We start from the raw sequence: 17624 nt of genomic DNA on the forward strand, positions 1-17624 counted from the left end.
AGTTCGGGATGACTCTATTGATGGTGGTGTTTATTGGTGGCACTTACCCTTAGGTAATCTATTGATCTCATCCAATGGTACAGGGGATGTAATGGAGAATGTTTGGGTATATTGTTTATCTGCGCAGTGCTGAGGTAGATAAGTAATGTCCTAGGGTGACTCCCCTGCATGTTTATGTACAGTTTATGTTTGTTCATGTTTGTTTTTTCTATTAATGTTTCAACAAAAACCAAACGTTAGACGTAATATTGTGCTGTCTGCTGATGACAAGTACTCAACTTTTTATAAACCGCTGGGATTTTGGTATTCACGGAACTTTGTGGTGGCAACAATTTTGCGGTTTAAATATTTCCAACTTATATTATTTGTTTAAATATTTATGAGGATAATAATATGAGGTAATGTGCCTTATGTATCCCTTTTATTGAAAAACGGAATTTTAAGTAAAAAATGAAGATGCTGAACTTAAAAAAAGCAATGCATGGTGTGCATGTCCGACTGCTTTTATTACCTGGAATTGCATCATGATTGTTATGTGAAAACTAAATGAATAAGGCTTCTCGGTCATGCTCCTATATGGTTTTCATTTGCTTTTAATCAAAATGTCAGCTAGATTCTAGTTTTGCGGTTGTCTCTGAGAGTCTGTGGAGATGCCGTATGTACCAATGACTACTCCATACTTTTAATTTTTGTGTATAAATGATGTAAGGCGATTTATAGATATCCGCATTTGTACTCAGAACTGGATGATTCTAAGTTCCAATTTGGTTTTTGAAGTGTTATACTTATTGAAATATCGATATAATAGAATAAAAAAACAAGAAATTCTCCCGGAGAAACACACCGTATTAATACATCAACTATCATTATACGGCTGTCGGCTCAGTGCTAATGTGTTGAACAAATGACAAATGAGAGATGAACAATATTGTTATTAAGGAATATTTCCCTGGGTTCTATATGGAAGTCATGAGTACATTGAACTAAGCTATCGCTTGTGTCAAGTGGTACATAACCTTCCGTTAGTAACAGAGTAGCATCGAAGCCTCGATAGCAGCAGCTCACTGTCTTATAAAAATCAGCACCAAGAGGGAGTTTGACTGCAGCGTTAAAGTCAACTGCCTCTTACCGGTTCCCTCTTTAAAGATTTATTATAATTAATCCCATCGTTGTCTTTAGCACATTTAACTACAAATATTGTAGTGAATACGTAATATTGGACATCAACCTACGAGTTGGACACATTACCTATTGAAGGTCGCAGGCGGTCGCTAGATACGGTCCGCTTCCAAAAGGTCAATCTGGAAATCTTTGTGTCCATGTTCAGCAGTGGACATTCGGCTGCTGCTGCCGCTGATGATGATGATGATTGCAGTGAATACTTTTAAATATATTTTAAGTATTCCGAAATGACTCTAAGATCTGTAACATCGGGTAGCAAAACCTGCGAACATCCTATCAGCAATGTAACTATAATTCCTATAGTTATGTTAGTTCATCTGCTATAGTAATAATTTACCTACTGGTTATTAACCTATTCGGTTACTTGCCCTACCCTATAAAAATAAATTACCCCAATGTAGGTACACTACATTACGTTTATTGACATCGTCAAAATAAGTATTTGAGTATTTAATCAACTAAGTAATTTATTTTTATAGGACAACTAATAGGTGATATCTGACAATTTCAAATAAATATTTAACACTGACGTGTTCGCATTTCACAGAATAATAAATTATTAACACATTGAGCAAATCTTCACTATAAACTACTATTGCAGTAAGCAAACGAACATCTGCGCTGATCGGTGGTGTTAACTACTTCTTGCAAATATTTCTCATGATGCTTAGCCATATCATCATACGCGGCAATTAAATTGAGCACAGTACCGAGTGGTAGGCGATTGTACATTAATGATTTTTTTTTATTATGAACACGATAAAGTGACCTCACTGCACCTGATGGTAAGTGGAGTGGAGTCCAGCACAATATCGACTGACGAGAGATGATTACCCCTTGTTGGTTGACACAATTATGCCGGCCTGTTGGAACCGGATATACACAGACTGATCCTGAAACGCGATATACTTACGTGGGGCCCTACGGCAGGTTTTAACAACTTTTGTACGGTGGTCGCTATTGGGTCGGATATAAATATATCCTTCCATCAGCATAAAGTAGCTACACTTCGTACAAATAAAATCACCACGCGGTAGTGTACTGAAGTTGTTTGCCGGCTATTCTATTAGTTGTAGACCAGGAGCTCCCGACTACCGCGTTCGGGCAACACTTTGTGCCTTTCCTAGTATGATTTTCCTGTAACTGGAACTTCTATAGGCGCTTGCATCAAGCAAGCGGTCTATTGTAATAAATATCTAACCTAAATCCATTCTGGAACAGATTTGAAAATCTGTGTTGCGCGAATCATTTATATATAGGGCCAGTTGGAATAAGATTGTTCGTCGGCATGCAGTCTATTTTCCTTTTCATGACTATCACTCTTACTGTTTGGAATGTTACATAAAAAGTTGTTTCGTCAAAAACCGGGGTAATACAAATAATATACTCCCTAGTGAATTATAATATCTGATAATACTATATGAGTGACAGAGCTGTTTTACAAGTCGAGTGACCTAGTTAGGTCTGCGCAGGTGTTCGCTGTACATACATATGAATAGATTAAAGTTAATACTTAGATCCGCTATCAGAACTAAAATATTTAGTTAAATATCTGTCTAATTACTGAGTGTTTAAAGACTTAATATCTTATGTCTCGAGGTAATGGCAGTAATGGAGTCCCACGTGGTTCTTTGTAATTTAATGTGTATTTTGTTGCTACTGTGTATGGGCGGTCGTATCGCTTACTACCAAGCGACTAGCATAAAGTACAAAAAAAAACAAATATGGCGCTATTTTTTGTGTTTAAAAGCAGTTTCTGTATTATTTGCCACAAGGAGACCTAATATCTAATGTCTCAACGTCATAAGTATAGAAGTTAAACTGTTTGACACTGCGTGTGATTACTTGTAGTAACCATTCATACCGCGCTCGTCTCTGAACAATTATGTTTTTTTTTTATAAGCAATTGGAACCGTTTGGCATCACATTGACGGTACATTAGCTAAAATTTTTCTTCTGATACACCTGTAGTTATCCCGCTACTATGGGATTGGTGCAACATACTTTATCATGAATATATTAGGAAGGTTTGTTAAGTTTTTCATTTATAGTGTTTGTCCAATCCCGAAATATAACAAAGGACATCCCAGGCGCCCATACACTTTCCCTATACGCTGTCCCAGTGTTATTGTATTCAGTGAATCATTTAAGTAGAGGCGTGGGTGTGTTAGGTCTACGGTACTCTGGTTACTGTAATGTATCTAATAGAATAATCTCGTAACAATTGCTCGATTTATGATCGCCGAGACTGCGGCGGCGCTTCACAGGGTTCCGTAGCCACTTACTGCCCCATTAGGGCGATTGTACGCCGCGCGGGTGTGGGAGGTCGATGCCTGAAGTAATATCGTAACTTGATTTTTTCCGAGTAAAGCGACAAGTGCATATAATCCGTGCTTTTCATACTTACAATATCAATGCGAAAGTAAAACTGTCTTTCTGTTACGCCTTGACGCCTGAACTGTTGAACCGATTTCGATATTATTTGGAATGGAGATAATTTGGGAGTCTGGAAACGACACATGCTATTTATTATTCTGGCAAAATATGTAGCGGGACTTTTATTTTGGGATTTTTTTTCATGCGGGCAGAGCTTCGAGCAAAAGCTAATTCTTAATATAGTTTAGTCTATTTTGTTGACTGTCTAAGTAGACCAACGTACAAGCGGTCTGCTTGATGGTAAACGAACCCGCCACCTGGTGACAACCCGCCTTATGGATGTCACAATCAACCTGGTGCCTATCGGAAGGTGAAATGATGCTCAATAAGAGACTTTCCGCTTTAAAACTGCCTGTCTTTGTGATTTTATACCGTTTGATATCAGAAAGTAACAGATTGATGGTTGGGATAAAACATTAATGAGGATTTTGACATTATGTGCGATAATTATCATAACATATGGCATAGTCTATATGGGTATTGTACCCATATAGACTATCGTCTACATAATATCATTTTTGTAAAAAACAACAAACCGCAAGTCACATATTTTGCAACCTTACATGTCGTGATCAAGTGTTTTGTTCAAACATTTAACCATGTGTTAATATACTATGTACTACCTCAGCTAATTATAATATTCAAACTAAACAAGTCTCTATTCCAGTTGATCAAATAAAACAACTGTGTAAATAGTATTTTAATTATTTTGCGATATTCCACACCGTTATGATTTGTTGACGTATAAACTTCGACAGCGTCTCTACGATTCCTCCAGTATTGTTAATTTTTGTGACTATCCCAACAAGGATAATAACGTGAGTATAAGTATGTATCAGAACAGTGAATAAAATCTTGATTCATATAATTGTAATAGGTGTTGTGGTTGTATTTCCACTCCTCCTAAATGTAGCAAACGGTAAACTATCTAAGAACCCAGTCTTAAACAAATCATGTTAAAAATACAGCGTTGACCGCCCTGGGTATCGATTATATCACCCGGACTTCCTAGCTGGCAGACTCTTTATTTACGCTACCATTTGATAAAACTCGACGTATAAACATTTTTCATGAAAAAAATATGTCTTATACAACTCATTTACATATGAATGAAAATAATTTAAACAGATTAACATTTATTATTTCTACTTAAAATAAGGTCATAGCATTAATATTTTAGTTACACATTTTTATTTTAGATAACTAGTCACGTTTAAGTATTGCATTAATTATGTTTGCTGATGGAGGGGATCGGATTTTATCAATATAAGATTACGAGCGTCCTTCTGGAGAGGCTCAGGAATACTAAAAATTGCATACTCTTTTTTATGTCCGACAAACTGTAAAAGATTATGTCTCTCGATCTATAGAGGTAGGAACAGGAACTGGATGTTATTATACCCCGTTATAATATAGTAGGCGCAATTATACAATAACTGTCAATATGTTTGTATATTGATTTTTTTGGTTTGATTGTCTGTGTTACAGTTGAGACTACAGGTTTCATTTTTTTTATTCATACTTGTTGATATTCGTGTTTAAATTTTTCCCACGTATTTGATGACCTCCGGGCAAAAACTCGCGACAATTATTCTGAATACATCGTAAGCAAAAAGACATCATTATGAATTTATAGACTTAATTGTATTAATGTAAAAAAAATAGGTGATTACGCTACAATTTTTAAGAGGAGGTTTATTCAGCGGTGGATTCGATGTGACAGGATGATGATATTGATAAAATATAATTATAATTTATACATAATATTAATTTTCGTTAAAGTTTAGTGTATTTTATTGCTAAGGAGCAGAGATACATTGTCGTATCTAAGTATTTTCTCTAGGGAGGGCAGCGTCGCTGATTGCAACGAAAGGTTTGCATCAGGCAAAGATTAAACTATATACTTAGTTATAAGCCGGACATCAAGGCCAAATTTTTGCTCGAAAATCTATTACCAATTGGTAATAAGTTGCTGTTTTATTTAAAATGTCCATATGACAAGATGTCACAGCGTCCTTAGATATTAATACAAAAATAATGCTTATTAACAGAAAATATGCTAACATTCGCATTAAAAACGTGCAAGTCATTAAGTATTTTACATTGATGTTTTGATATAACGGTACGGTACGGTAGATTGAGTAACCAACACATAAGTTGGTATGATAATGTTCCTAATGTCCGCTCTATATAATTTTAGAACTCCTTTGACCCAGGAGAGGCTACGTTTCTATGCGTAGATTGCTATTAAAATATTGTATTGAAGGACAGAATAGCTGTGTACCACCTGTATTTGTTTGTTAATGTTTACGTGGGTAAACATTAACATCTGTGTGGACAGATATTCTGATTTAAATAACATATTCAACGAAGGTCCAAAGTACAATAATCAGTGAAATATCCTTATTACGACTGCCTGAAACCTGAAGCCTATTTTAATTCTTTACATATTGGCGACCCACCTACAATTCTGATGTGATGACTTCGCAAAAGGTGACATACATATTGTCTTATTTGTACATATTTAGCTAATTTTCAATATTCATAATGAATTTATTTAATACAACATCCAAACGAATTAAACGACTTACTCGCGGCAATAACAAAATGTTTTTCTTCACTACATATTATTGTTATGAAGCCTTCTCACACGTCAAGATAAGTCATCAGTTCATTAGGCTATTATTCTTTAAGGACAATGCCCCTTGCATTAGCAAAAAGTTAGGTTATTAAAAATATAAGTACTTAAACAAAATTTTGATGTCTGGGTGTCCATTTTCGCTCTGCGATTTTTCGTGTGAGAGGGGATTGCGGGGTACTAATGTTCGTTCGTTTGTTTTAATGTAATTTATTCCAAAAGCTAAATATATGATATCTAATTATGATATTTTATAAATAATAACATTCACTGGGATTGTATATTACATGTGGTGATAAGTAGTGTTCGTTGAAGACGCGAGGTACTGCACCTACCTTTGTCAATGAACACCCATTGAGGCTGTTATATAATATAAATCCTTTGTCTAGGTGCATGGTGCCGGAATGCGAGCTGTCCAATACCACTGTGTACAGTCCGACGTGGCTGGAGGGCGCGTTGCCGCCCGAGGGTCGCGAGCGCCGCTGCAGCCGCCGCGCGCCTCTCTACGACCCGCCCTGCGACCACGACACACCTTTCAGCGAGGAGTTGCAGCTCTGTGACAAGTGGCTGTATGGTGCTAACAACACTATTGTTGCTGAGGTGAGTTAAACTAACTTGAGACCTTTGTTTTGTTATACTCAGTAACTCGATTGCTGAATTCATGCAATAAAAAAGGTCTAAGCCTTTTTTCATTATTTTTATTAATTACTGACAAGAATCTAAATGATTTTGATTGTATAGTATTTATGATATTAGTTAAAGTACATGACCGGATAACATATTTATAAAACGAATATTTTCACAAAAACAAACCAGTGTTAAAGTATTATGATTTTATTTTTGATTGAAGTCTGGAAATCATATTTGATCTTGATCACTACGTTTGGTAAATTTAGATAGGATGTGCGTAAGACGCGGAGGTCACTTTGAGGACATCTAGGAGGAAAATCCCACATAGAGCACATACACGGATGTCTAAAATCAATAACACGATACTGTCGACAAACAGTAGTTTTTTGACGGAGTTGTTTTTGTAGATTTCTAAGAATTACTAAAGAGCTGTGTTGTTATAGATCCTAGTGTATACTTGAATGCAGAAAAGCTAATAAACTAAATATATACCTAACACATTATTGTTTATCTAACACATAAGTAACTTGAGGTTTCAACTATTACACTCTAATATGTCCTCGCCCGTGACAGATGACTCAAGAGAATGTAAGTAAAACACCCAAAGACGTAAAGGAGCACTGTAGACATCCTAATATAGTGTGGGCGGACCTTGCGATAAGCAGTTATAACTGAACATGAAATCTAAATATCTGATTTTTAATAGTAAAGAGCAGACAAGTATGAAGGTAATTTGAATAAGATTGCTAAATGTACAAGCAAGTTGGTTATCTTTTCCCGAAATAGTTGGCATTGCTGACATTAAAATTAATGATTAGTAGACCATTCCATAAGACACATACTTATCTTGGAATTGTAAAAGGTATTCTGTCGTAGTTCGTGTTGCACATTACACAACGTAAAACTTCTAACTTCTACTAAGGACTATGTTAACGTCTCAGGAGAAAAGTGTTACTCCAATGGTATGCGTGGCGCGAGTCACGAATGTTGTCCCAATAGAACGTTATTGTGAGACTATTTCTGGATGATAACATGTCTAGACTAGTAGATAGGAACACAATGCGAGTCTGTCGCGTCGCGCGGGATCGCGGCAGGAATGTTGCCCTGAGTGGCATCGTGAGCATCGTCAGTCAGTAATTGTATCATATTGAGTAAGTATTGATAGCAGTGTTAGTATTAAAATTTAATTAACTTGTCCCGCGATTTTCTTTGCTTAAAGTAAATGTTTTAGGATTAAATGTACTCTACATTGCTCTCTATAATCTTATAAAAATGTCAAAGAATGTCGTTTTAAAATTGTTTTAGTCCAATCAGATAAAAAAATATTATAAAACACGTGTTTACGTTTAGATGAATAAGCTAACGCGCTTCCAAATATATACCTTTAAACTAATCAGAGATCGAACTTCCATTTTAATGCATTACAATGTGGACTTTGTGACCAAAAGATATGCGTGTAAAAACATATTATTCAGCGGCTTGTATCCGCTTCGGTGCCCGCAAATAATACACCAATGAAAGTACGTCAGCAATGATCTCACGTGTCATTTGAATGCAGCAGTACAACTGAGTGACGAGACTTCATGTGAGCAGGATACTTCAACATAATTAATATCACTGTAATGCCAGGTTTGCATTAGATGCAAGATCTTTTGAATATGAGAGTCCAGCTGGGTAGGTATCACCGCAATTTATTTCCGCGGCTAAGAAGTATTATGCGACTCAGTAGTCGCATAATACTAATATGTCCTTATACTGAAACACATCAGTATGTGTTTCAGTATAAGGACATACAAATGATTGACGCGACGAGCAAGTCGCTCGTCGATGGCAACGGAAAAGCGACACGACTGCCTATAATAACTACGCGACCTGGTTATAACAGAGACTAACATTGCTTACTCGTCATATCCTCCCGAAAACTCTCTCTCCCTTCCTCGAAGGTCGGTCACATTTGCTTTGGTGTCCATGGCTGTTATCCACGCTTGCTTGTTAAATCGTCTTCTACCAAATAAATTGGTCACGTTTTATGTGCAAAGAAATTAAAAACGCATTCCATTGCAAAATGAATCGTAGTATTTAGTTATGTGGTAACTGACGACTTAATGATAGTGTTACGCGAGATATCGTGAGAGTAAATCAATTATGAACATGTAAGAGCGCGTGCGTGGCGTGAGAAGATTTTTTCATAATTCATTATTTAAAAACAAATATAAAAATACATTAAGTACAAATATTTATTAGTTAGAGAACATTTACTGTAGTTTGGCTGAAATAAAAAGACAACTAAGAAATTTATTTTTAAATGTAAACCTCATTGGGTTGTGATATTGAAACTGGCCATGAACCGATCACAGTCAACTGTATTGGTAACTAGACTAATGAGACAAACCATTATGAATGTAGGAATTACAAAATAATATTATTGTTTATATTTTAAAATATTGTCTCTTTATAGTAGCGCCATCTGTTAGTGTTGTTAAACAACATTTATACCTATACATTACTTAATGAAAATATGTTGGCGTCTGTCCGATACCTTTAATGGTTGCACTGTCGTTTGTCCCTTATTAACATTTTAGACTGTATTGAAAGATATGCTATAAAGCCATCAAATGCTGTGGCACTATAAATTATAATTTAAATAATGTTTCAAAATCCATACAAAAATCTTCGTTGAAGCTACACCACTAACCAAATAAATTATTATATTATTAAAATCCTTATTACAGAGAGACTAGGGCTTTTAATTATATTTTTTACTTAAATCCTTTTAGTTTAATATTCATTGCCGTTTTATATAATTAATTGACAAGTATATGAATTTTATATTAACATGCAGACTAATGAAGTTTCACAATCCTCACTAATCTGCAGTTTATGCATTTTGTAACATTTCATTAAAATAAAAATCTATTAACAGATTAATCGAAAACATCGATTTGGTTAACATCATAGTTGCAATATCTTAAGGTCTATTTCTAACCTAAGAGATCTATCTGTTTGAACGACTTCAAAGAGCGAGATCGTCTATGCATTGTTTAAATAAAAACGAAAATTAAGTTAAATTTTATAGTTTCCGGCACTGATGAACTGCAGTTTCCGCTTCCCTCGATTCGATAGGGCAATATAACCGGTGAACTCGACCGACCGGCCTCTGCGCCGGCCTTTGTATTTCCCAGAAGGAAAACCTTCCGTATAGAGATCGCAAAGAGCTTATACGTAATATTACGTCCAATTTCCAAAAACTACGTGACGTTGTAATAACATAGTGAAAGCTTTTTAGTCATGTTGCAGATTTACTGAATTTATTTGACATTGTGTTTTTTGTTAAACATCAGCTAATTCCAAAACAATATCAAAAAAAAGTCTGGGCCGGGTTTCTCATCATGTAAACAGTTACTATCCAGTCTAGGAAATATCTTGTACCGCACTATCCATGGTCATTAAATATTTAAATTAATAAAAATCCAATTAATTTGTCGCTATTAGTTTGTCGTCGATTGACAGTTCTAATAAAGTAAACAGTTTATCGTAGTCTGCGTGAGGTTGTAGTGGCGCGGGTAACGTACGGCCGCGCCCCTGACACACAAACAGACAATACGCTCACTGCACAGCGCACACTTAAGGCCATTGGCATCCCATGACTTGCAGATTCATCTACGATACTAAAATTTTGTATGGGTCACAATATGAGCTATGCTGTTTGTGGCTGGTTTAGGTTGTACAGGCGTATAGAGAAGAAGGATGGCTCTACAGGGGTGATATCGATTCAATGAAATTAAAGTGGCTGATTTGCTCTTGCTTTTGGTGAGATTCCTGCAGGGCTGAAACACTCTCTCTTCCTTTCATTACAGGTTGCATACATGATTTTTCACTTAACCCCAGGTCACCAACTTGCTCGTTTGCTGTTCTATACTATAGCTGTAGAAGAACTGATTCTTGTCAGACTATCTTTTATACTATTGTACATATGGCCAGTCACAGTAGATTACTTACTACGTGGTAAAGAATATTATGGTTCTAGTATTAAATTTACTAATTAATTTCTAGTTCAACCTGGCGTGCCAAGAATGGAAGCGGACCCTGGTGGGCACCATCCACAACATCGGCATGCTGGTGTCGTTGCCCATCTTCGGCTACATATCTGATCAGTGAGAGTTGTCATTATTTTATTTGCTGTTGTGCGCTTTAAAGCTCCAAGTTTCATTTCATCGAATATAAGACATGAGTTATGAAATAATGCCCCTGCCTTCAAGGCACAGTTTAATTGCGGTAACAATGTAATGCTGGATTCTCAGTTCGACCCCTGGGGCTGGCAAAGGGGTATTGGGTTTTTTTACTCAGTATCAGCCCGGAGTCTGGAATTAGTATCTGATATGTCAGTAGCTCATCTCCTATTACATCATGGGAAGGGATACATACAGTAGAAAGTGGGTACACTTCCTACCCCTTCAGGGACAAAAGGCGTGAGTATTTGTGTACGGACATAAGCAACTCAAAAATGTAAGTAATAGTTACTGAACTGATGCAATATTTTTTATAGTTGGGGCCGAAAACGAGCTCTGATCCTAAGTTGCACGCTGGTCGGCGTCATCGGCTCGCTGAAGGCATTCTCCATCAATTATGAGATGTACGTGGTAGTGGAGTTCCTTGAGACCGTCGTCGGAGCTAGTGCCTTCCCTGCCGCCTACATCCTCAGTAAGAACACTGCTCCTAGAACACTATGCAGGATACCTGTATTGTCACAAAATATATTGATATTCAGATGACAGAATATTCACAATTTTTTTATATGAACTCTACTGATAATTTTATCGATAAGACATGTGATATTATCCGTAACGCCTTACTTATTATTTTTGTTTTTCAGCAATCGAACTTCTAGGCCAAGACAAGCGAGTCTTCACAACAGCTTTTCTAGGAATAATGTTAGTAATCGGCGGAATCAGCTTCGCACTCCTAGCAAAGGCCTTCCAATACTGGCGAACGTTCATTCTGGTGGCCTATCCACCTTCTTTACTCTTCCTTACATATATCTACCTTCTGCCAGAGAGCATTAGATGGTTGCTATCTAAGGGAAGGAAGGAGGAAGCCGTAGAAATAATTATGAAGGCTGCAAATCTCAACAAAGTGACGTTATCGGACGAAACGATGAAACAACTGACCGAGGAGAAGGTGAAGCCAGTGGAAGAGAAGAAAGGGAGCCCTGAAACACAAGGAATTTGGATGCAAGTGATGAAGTCGCCTATAATAATGACGCGGCTCGCGATCTGCTCTTGGTGGTGGATCACGTGCACATTCGTGTTCTATGGGTTGGCGATCAACTCGGTGTCACTGGCAGGCGACAAGTACACCAACTACATGCTGGTGGTGGGCGTGGAGGTGATTTCGGTGGTCACCAACGCGCTGGTGCTGGACCGCATCGGTCGCAAGCGGACGCTGCTCGTCGCGTACATGGTCTGCGGCGTCGCCTGCGTCGCGATACCTTTCGTGCCGAAAAGTAAGTATGAGGTCATATCATCTGAATCTAATTTGCCAGTCAAACAATTTATATTTCTGCCATGATTGAAGTCGACGTTCATACTACAAACGCTATATTTTGGTATTTTTCACCTTTTAAAATTTTATGGCTGGTTTACTGTTTTACTTCGATTGTTTACGAGAGGGGGTGATCACTTAGCGTCAGGTGACCCACTTATCGTGATTACCGCAGCGTTGGTACATTAAAAGTGACCTCTAATGTGTATGTGTACTTCAGTCTGAATTGACGCATTCAAGTGAGCTGAAAATTCTTAATTCATAATAGATAATTCGACCATGGTTTTTTTATAACTAGCTTTTGCTTGCGCCTTTATCTTGGTGAATGAGTTTTTCCGCGATAAAGGTCCCACTATATATTTTTGCGAGATAAAAAGTGTACGTCCTTCTCATGGTCTCAAACTATCTCCATACTAAATTTCATCGAAATCCGTTCGATAGTTTTGACTTTATCGAGTTTAGACAAACAGGCGCAGCGGGTGACTTTGTCATATAATATATAAGGATGTTTATTGATGTTAGGCAAGGTCAGGTCAATAACCCATCTATAACGACTGTGTAGTTCTTAACGCATCGTCTGCCTCAAAAAATTACCTACAAAGGCTTGCGTTTGGTCTAAAGTTCATTTGGACGTTTGTAGGTATGTATGTACCGGTACAACTGTTTATGAACAAATTGGCCTTCATTCAACAATTTAATTCAAGATAATTATCTCCTTTTCCTAAACACTTGTAATGAATGCTCTATAATGCTTATTGCGTTAGTGTTTTCAATGGGCTGTCGATGATAATTTTTTGTGGGCTCGACCTCATTGCACCGTTTCAGCACTTATGTACAATGTTATTATACGTCACCTTGTCCGAGTTCAATAGGCAAATACTTTTGGTCACGGTTGAGTAACTGAGGAAAAGGTGTGTTATAATAGCCTATTACCGGTAATATCACTGTACAAAGTTACAAAACATAATCAAATAGCAACAGAAGTTGCAGTAAGACGTATTTGTGCTATTCAATTCTATCACAGTAGCACGTTATTCAGTCAAATGCTATTCGCTATATGTCGTTTTTATCTTTGTGTTAGTTTACGGTCTACAGCTATTGCGTTTTTAGAGATTCTTTCATTATTTGTATATTCGGTCATTTATATCATATTTCAATTGTGTACAATTGAGGCTGAATTGAATATTCTCACCACTTAATACTAATTACTCCTTACAGCTTTGCCATGGTTGGCGACGCTGCTGTACTTGGTGGGCAAAATCGCCATCACGCAGGCATTCAGCGGCATCTACATGTACACGTCGGAGCTGTTCCCCACGCATGCACGGCACACGCTGCTCGGCTTCTGCTCTATGGTGGGTCGCATCGGCTCCATCGTGGCGCCGCAGATGCCACTCTTGGTAAGTATTTATTTCTTAAGAAGTAAACGAGATGCAGCTGCTCAGTTACTTCTAGCAGGAGATATTGTAGGCGTGATAACGATATTTAATGAGAAGTGATGGAGATAAAGAGGGAATGAAGACTCGTTGAGCTACAGGTAATCTCACTTGCAGTATGAAGGAACATTAAAAATAATGCGGTAATCTATAAGAAATGGTATAACAAACCTCGTAGACAGAAGTCTTTTGCAGGTTAAAATTATATTGCCAGAGATATGAAGTACCATTGGTAACGATTACAACTGATAGAGTATTGTCGTGTCATTGTGTGTAATTGCAGTTAGTTGACTAGTTGTAATTGAAGACATCCGGCTGACATTGAAACCGCATGTAAACGTCTTCGTCATTCTAACAACTAGTTTTTTGTGTTGCCTATCTCCTTCACATGGAAAAAATATCACTGAAAAACTACATTGAATCAGTATTTTACGTTGTACTTTTAGTGCACGTTATAAGTAAAGCGTAGTTTCCCACAAAAATATTTTTTCGGTGATATTCTAATGTAACCTAAAGAAATTCTATTTCCAAAACGAATGTGTCCACGACTTTCCAGTAGATACAATGATTATACATTTTTCTATTGGCCAAATATATATAAACCATATACTACACACGACAAACAGGGTACACCAGATTTTTGTTTTCAGGATGGGTAACGAACGAGTAGGTAAATTGCTATTTTCAATAAACGACTTTATTTCAAGTATTAGCCAAATTGACACAAACGAAGTCACAGATAAACTAAATATATTTTTTTGGATTTCCGTGCGATGTTACTGTAAAATAAACTAAATTGTCCTTATTTTAATTTAAATATAGATCTAACGTTTGATTTGCAGTCTGTAAATGTACCTTAAAAAAATATTGTTCACCCATCTTACTCCATGCGACATCTGATGAAGTTATAATTATTTACTATCATTACAGGCAATCTACGTAGACTGGCTGCCGTCAGTGCTGTTCGGTTCGACGGCGCTGGTGGCGGGCGGCCTGATGCTGACCACGCCCGAGACCCTCAACACGCGGCTCCCGGACACCATCCTCGAGGCGGAGCAGCTCGCCAAACAACACAAGAAGCCCAGCGACGATATGCAGATGACCAGGAATCTATAACGCATGACAAAATACGGGTTTAAATTATAATGAGTTAGTGCTTAGTTAGGTATCTAGAAGATAAGAAAAGGACATAATGAAAGAGATATGTAGGTGCTCTGAATAATGAATAGTATCCTCCATTCCAGTAAATGTTATTTATTAGCACTTGATTACTCGCTGTGTTATTTTCTCTCTCGCCAATTAATTTAAGAAACAAACTAGCTTATTTATTTTTATAAATTACTATAAACGGATTAAATTTAGTTCAATAACCTTTAGAATAAAAAAAAACATCTTCAAATAGATCACTCTGTATTTAAGACTTAATTTATTACATACTACTTTAAAAAATACGACGACTAGAAGTTTTAACTACGAATTAATTGAGGACCATCCAAAGATGTTATCTACTCATACAGTATCAATCGATCGATGTAACTATATTATAGTACCTCTAATATTATTATTAATCAATGCGTCAGCAATATGCCATGTATGTAGACTTATCAATACTTAGGGCTTATTCCACAACTTCTGAGCAAATGTTACTTGTTACATAAATATAAAATCCGACCAAATACAAACAGCACTCTCTCACCCAAATAAATTGTAATAAAATGAGTACTATCTAAATTAGCTGTTTATTATGATAACTGTAAAATAAAATTTACTTGAAACTTGTGAAACAGGCCCTTACTAATACAAATGATGTATAAGAAGGTAAGTCTACATGATTATGACGATGTACCAATTAATACATCACATTTGTCAACGTTTAACTTTAAGTTAGTTTTGTTCAAACTAAAACAATATTAAAAGATTTTCCCAACATCGTCTTTCGAAACACAAATCAATTGATCGCAGTCAAAACAAAATTAAAACGGTTGTCGGAGTTGACTTCATGTTGTTTACACTAGTGCCAACAAGTGAATCAATGTTTAGATAAGCTCGTAGATAATATGTGTCTCAGGGTGTTGAGCGCAGTTCAGTGGTTGCTTCAGAGTGCTGAGCTTCCACTGTTTATTATTCGTTGTGTTTATATTCAGGCGGTCATATGCCCGTCTCGCAATCTTGTTTTAAAACAGAATATAAATTTACTGGGTCTTTTGAATTTCCATCCAATCCAAAATATTAATTGGGTATATAGAGTATTACTTCTGTGCGAGTGTTTGAGTGTCAAATAGCCGGCGCTTGCTACGCAGGCGATGTTTTGTATTGTAGAATGATGGGGTCGCTTAGCTAATTATGATGTAAAGCAAAACTTTGTACGAGGGTAACCAGAATTTATGTCACCAGTACCACGCCATACTATGGTGGGATTGGGCATTTAAAACACGTTTTTAGCAGCCTCCTAAATAATTTATAATAACATCAATACCAGTTAAATTTGTTTTAATAATATTAACAATACTTGTACTCGTAGTGACTGCTCGCTTCGTTCTTAGTTATTTAAGTCCATCCAATGGTTGTCTGGAAGAAATCGCTGACTGGGATAAGCCCGTCATTTGTATTTCCTGTACGTTCATCATATCTATTGTATTGTTTACTTTCCTATACGACTTGATGTATAATAAATAGTATAAATCAATCAATAACTAGACATGCCATAGACATTTCATAGCCATCTGGTGAGCTTTATCCTCATTATAGAGTATGGCACTGTACTACATTCGACACGGATATTTGATTATGTCTTTACTACAGTAACACTCTCAATTGTTTCAAAGGGTTGCGAGCGCCGAGAGCGCTCAGCCAAAATTCCGATGTGTTGGATGAGTCAGACCTTGCTACGCTAACGAACGTAGGGTCATGTAAAAAGAACTTTGTTGTTATGTGATGTCATTTATCCTATTTATAATGATAATATTGTCATTGAGTTATGGTAGTTTCACTTAATATATAGACTTACCAGTTGATTCAGGTACAATACGCGCCATCATACGACTCAATACGTTTGCATAATTAAGAGACAACAATGATTTTGTTATATATTCTGCTAAGATTATTTCTATCTATTCATTACATTAATTTATTATAGCTATGGGATTGTGAGCACTCAGGTCATATGACTCAAGCATAAATATTTGTAAATCACGCAAAAAATTGTCTCAATGCAATTCGAAATTTATTTTCATGCGGTTTTTTTCTCGCTGTATAATAATCTAAATAAGCAGACCATATTACGAGATAAGTTTGATGCAAACTGTTTGTCTGCCTACCCTTTTAATTCTGTGAATGTTAATTTGAATGAATTGAAATTCGAACATGTTTATTGCTTGCTGATTTATAGTGTTCTCCCGAATGTTTTAAACACATTCCGTGCATACATTCCGCGCGGTATTTTTGTAAGCGGCGCGTAAAGTTTGTTCCAATTAATGTAATGTATTTAATTCTGTAACTTATGTACATATTAAATGTTATCTTGTAATACAGTTTTTATTGAATACCTTATTTCTTAGACGTGAAAGACATATTTAAAGTAGTTTTAGACTATTGTATATAATAATAATAATCAGCCCTGTGTTATATAATGTCCCACTGCCGGGCACGGGCCCCTTCTATAACTGAGAGGAATTAGGCCTTAGTCCACCACGCTGGCCTAGTGCGGATTGATAGACTTCACACATTCTCAAAATGCCTATAGAGAATTTCTCACATATGCA

At 36.6% G+C, this 17624-nt stretch overlaps 1 protein-coding gene across 3 annotated transcripts in view; it reads left to right on the forward strand.

The window, feature by feature from the left end:
* The window catches only part of LOC115440677 (organic cation transporter protein), a 36612-nt gene extending 19223 nt beyond the window's left edge, over positions 1-17389 (forward strand). For all 3 annotated transcript variants that reach the window (XM_030165090.2, XM_037440379.1, XM_030165098.2), the window contains 6 exons: positions 6646-6856; positions 10940-11040; positions 11433-11587; positions 11760-12389; positions 13646-13827; positions 14794-17389. In XM_030165090.2, coding sequence (XP_030020950.2) covers positions 6646-6856; positions 10940-11040; positions 11433-11587; positions 11760-12389; positions 13646-13827; positions 14794-14979 — 1465 coding nt within the window. In that variant the 3' untranslated portion in view covers positions 14980-17389. The remainder of the gene's footprint in view (positions 1-6645; positions 6857-10939; positions 11041-11432; positions 11588-11759; positions 12390-13645; positions 13828-14793) is intronic.
* The last annotated feature ends 235 nt before the right edge of the window (positions 17390-17624 follow it).

This window comes from Manduca sexta, chromosome 19 (genome assembly GCF_014839805.1).
Source record: "Manduca sexta isolate Smith_Timp_Sample1 chromosome 19, JHU_Msex_v1.0, whole genome shotgun sequence".
Classification (NCBI taxonomy): Eukaryota; Metazoa; Arthropoda; class Insecta; order Lepidoptera; family Sphingidae; genus Manduca; species Manduca sexta.